At 44.2% G+C, this 2,812-nt stretch overlaps 1 protein-coding gene across 1 annotated transcript; it reads left to right on the top strand.

Annotated features, from left to right (window-relative positions):
• The first annotated feature begins 1,244 nt into the window (after positions 1 to 1,244).
• Positions 1,245 to 2,255, top strand: LOC124710495 (phosphatidylinositol-binding clathrin assembly protein-like). The gene has a single exon (XM_047240930.1). It carries the CDS (start codon positions 1,245 to 1,247, stop codon positions 2,253 to 2,255), a length of 1,011 nt encoding a protein of 336 aa, XP_047096886.1.
• The last annotated feature ends 557 nt before the right edge of the window (positions 2,256 to 2,812 follow it).

Here is a 2,812-nt window from a genome sequence, read left to right as displayed (position 1 = left end):
TAGAAGCTGTGGGGACGAAGAACCACTGGCTCTACACCCCCCCCCCCCCCCCGCCCAATAATAACGCTGCCCTACCGCAGCAAGAACAACTGTATCTTTGCCAGATCAGTTCTTGTGTTCTCTATAGCCGCGCTCTATGCCACACGCATCTTGTACACGCTGCGGGAATAAAAGTATTCATAGTGAATGACGGCAGTGCGAGTGATTATTTATCGTCGTAATTACAACGCCCGTTCCCCACTACCTTCAACGCAAATAATAAATAAAGTAAAAATAAAATATTCTTACCTCTTTGGTTGTGGTTAGGTAAGATTCTTTACACCTCCACGATTATTAGCCAGTGAACTTAATGCTAAGGTATTGAGCTGTTATTAGCTGGCTTCCCCAATAGTATTCGACGATCAAAGAGGTAGTAATTCACTGGTGAAGTTTTATATCTTCGACTTCATTTGTTATCTTCCTCTTTCTCGGCAAGAGGATAATATAATCACTGAAGTATTAAGTGACTGTATTGTGTAATTTATATAGCAGAGAAATTGTTATTGTGCAATTTACTTATTTAAGATGAGTTTAGAATATCTGGGGAGTATCAAAATGTATTATCCAGAGTTTGGCAAGAAACTGGCGTACTTTCCTGTTTGAGAATGCTGTCTGCATTAGCAATAATGAAATACTAAGTTAACTATGGAAGTAAGTGAATTACATTAGTTTCGGTGTTTACTTCAGTCCGCTACTAGTGAAATTCTCCAGTCTCAGTTATGTGGAAGTCTAGAAGCCAATCCATTACAGACCGACTATTGGCTGCCCGTTACACTCTGACAGGTGAAGACGTGCCAAAGACAGTGTGTAAGGCGACAACCGACCAACCTATCCCACCGAAGAAGAAGCACTTGGACTACCTTATCTATTGTACCAACAAACCCAATGTGCAAATAGGCGAGCTAGCAAATATACTGGCCGAACGTGCGCACAGCTCTAGCTGGATCGTCGTCTTCAAAGCCCTCATCACGACGCACTACATTCTCATTCATGGGAGCGAGCGCTTCTTACATTATTTGGCCTCATCCACGATCACATTCGAACTGGACCAGTTCTTGGACAGAAATGGAGCTTGCGGTTTCGTCATGTCACCCTATATTCGGAGGTATGCCAAATACTTGGACAGGAAAGTTTCTGTGTATAGAACAGTAGTGTTCGACTTTTGCAAGGTGCAATGGGGGAAAGACGCCTCCACATTCGCCACGATGAGTGACGAAGCTTTCTTAGAGATGCTGACGCTGGTGCAAGACGTTTTGGACGCTCTGCTGAATTTCGGCTGCTCTGCTGACGACCTGAGCAACGGAATAATAGTCATGGCGGTGAATTTACTTTTCAGAGACCTCATTCGCCTCTTCGTTTTCTACAACGAGGGCGTAATAAATCTCTTGCGGAGGTACTTTGACATGAAAAAGAAACAGTGTGAGAATGCACTGACTTTGTACAAAAATTTCCTCGCTAGGTTGGAGTGGATCCCGGACTTTATTAAGTTTTGCGAGACGGCAGGCCTGAGCTGGGGCAGCGTGTGTGATCTGAGGCACGTGCCCGACAGTCTGCTGGACGCGCTGGAGCAGCACCTGTCTTCCCTGGAGCCTGGTAAACCACAGAACGGCAGAGCGTTCGAGTTGTGGCAACAGACACGACTTGCAGCAAACAAAGTAGTGGTACACAACACGCCCTGCGACTTGTCTCTTAGCTCATTTCAGCCGTCCTCAGGAAATGAACTGTGCAAAGTGACGTTCAAAGAGCCCGAGGGCAGTTGTAAGTTAGACGCGTCGCGGAAATTAGATTTCATTTACGACGATCCAATAAAACTCATTCGTAATCCTTTCGTTAGTCTGGAGCTCTTAGCGACAAAGCCTGCGATTTCTCCCGCAGATGTGTGCACAAATTATGCACCGGTAACTGCATCATCTTACGCACCACCTCCTTTCGTGTCAGACGAAGACTTCACAGCTGCTTTTCGACAAACAGAAAATTGTAACGCTTCGCACGCGACGAGGAACGTGAATGCTGTTAGTGATATCCGGCAAGAGAACTTCTCGAATGTGGAGAATAATTTTTCTTTCGACAGACGTGGAACTATCGCCAATCCTCAAGCGAATTTCCCGAGGAATACATCAGGGTGGTGGCCGCAGCATCTGACTTCGAAAAACAGTCCCGGCTACTTACCAATGAGTGCTTCCATGAGCAACAAGTTGGCTGCATTTCATATGTAGCTGACAGCAGCTTGACGATAGGTGTGAGTAGTAAGTACCACATTGCATTCCAGTGCCTTCTGCAAAATCGTGCCTTCTGTAAAATCTCATCGAAGGAGTTGTATAATTGCAAATTGGTACCTTCCACATAAACTTTATTTTCAAATAAATAACTGGCCTTTGTATTTTTTGAGTTATCTTTTCCAGGCCATTGCTGGTTGTGTATTTTACTCTTGGATCGATCAGTCGCTTTATCTCAGCAGACACTAGTGATTCGTTCAAGTTGCAAACATTGTAACACTTCCGAGTCCGCAAAACATTTTTCTTAGTCAAAATGTCATGCGGGAGCATCTTCGTTTTAAAACAGTGGCTGCATGTGTAGGGCTTTAATTTCATGACGAAGAGTCACATGGGAGTTTTCACGTCTACAAAACGGTCGTGATTGAGCATCTGCAGATTTCCAGCACGTCTTTGAGTAATGAAGACTTTGTTTCTTGAAGATGAGTTACCTCAGAACTTTTTGTCCATATAACATTACAGAATGAAAATATTCAAAGTACCGGTACGTAACATAGGTA

This window comes from Schistocerca piceifrons, chromosome 1, assembly GCF_021461385.2.
Source record: "Schistocerca piceifrons isolate TAMUIC-IGC-003096 chromosome 1, iqSchPice1.1, whole genome shotgun sequence".
NCBI lineage: Eukaryota > Metazoa > Arthropoda > Insecta > Orthoptera > Acrididae > Schistocerca > Schistocerca piceifrons.
Note: the sequence above shows the minus strand (reverse complement) of the source record. Positions and strands in the feature narration are given on the sequence as shown.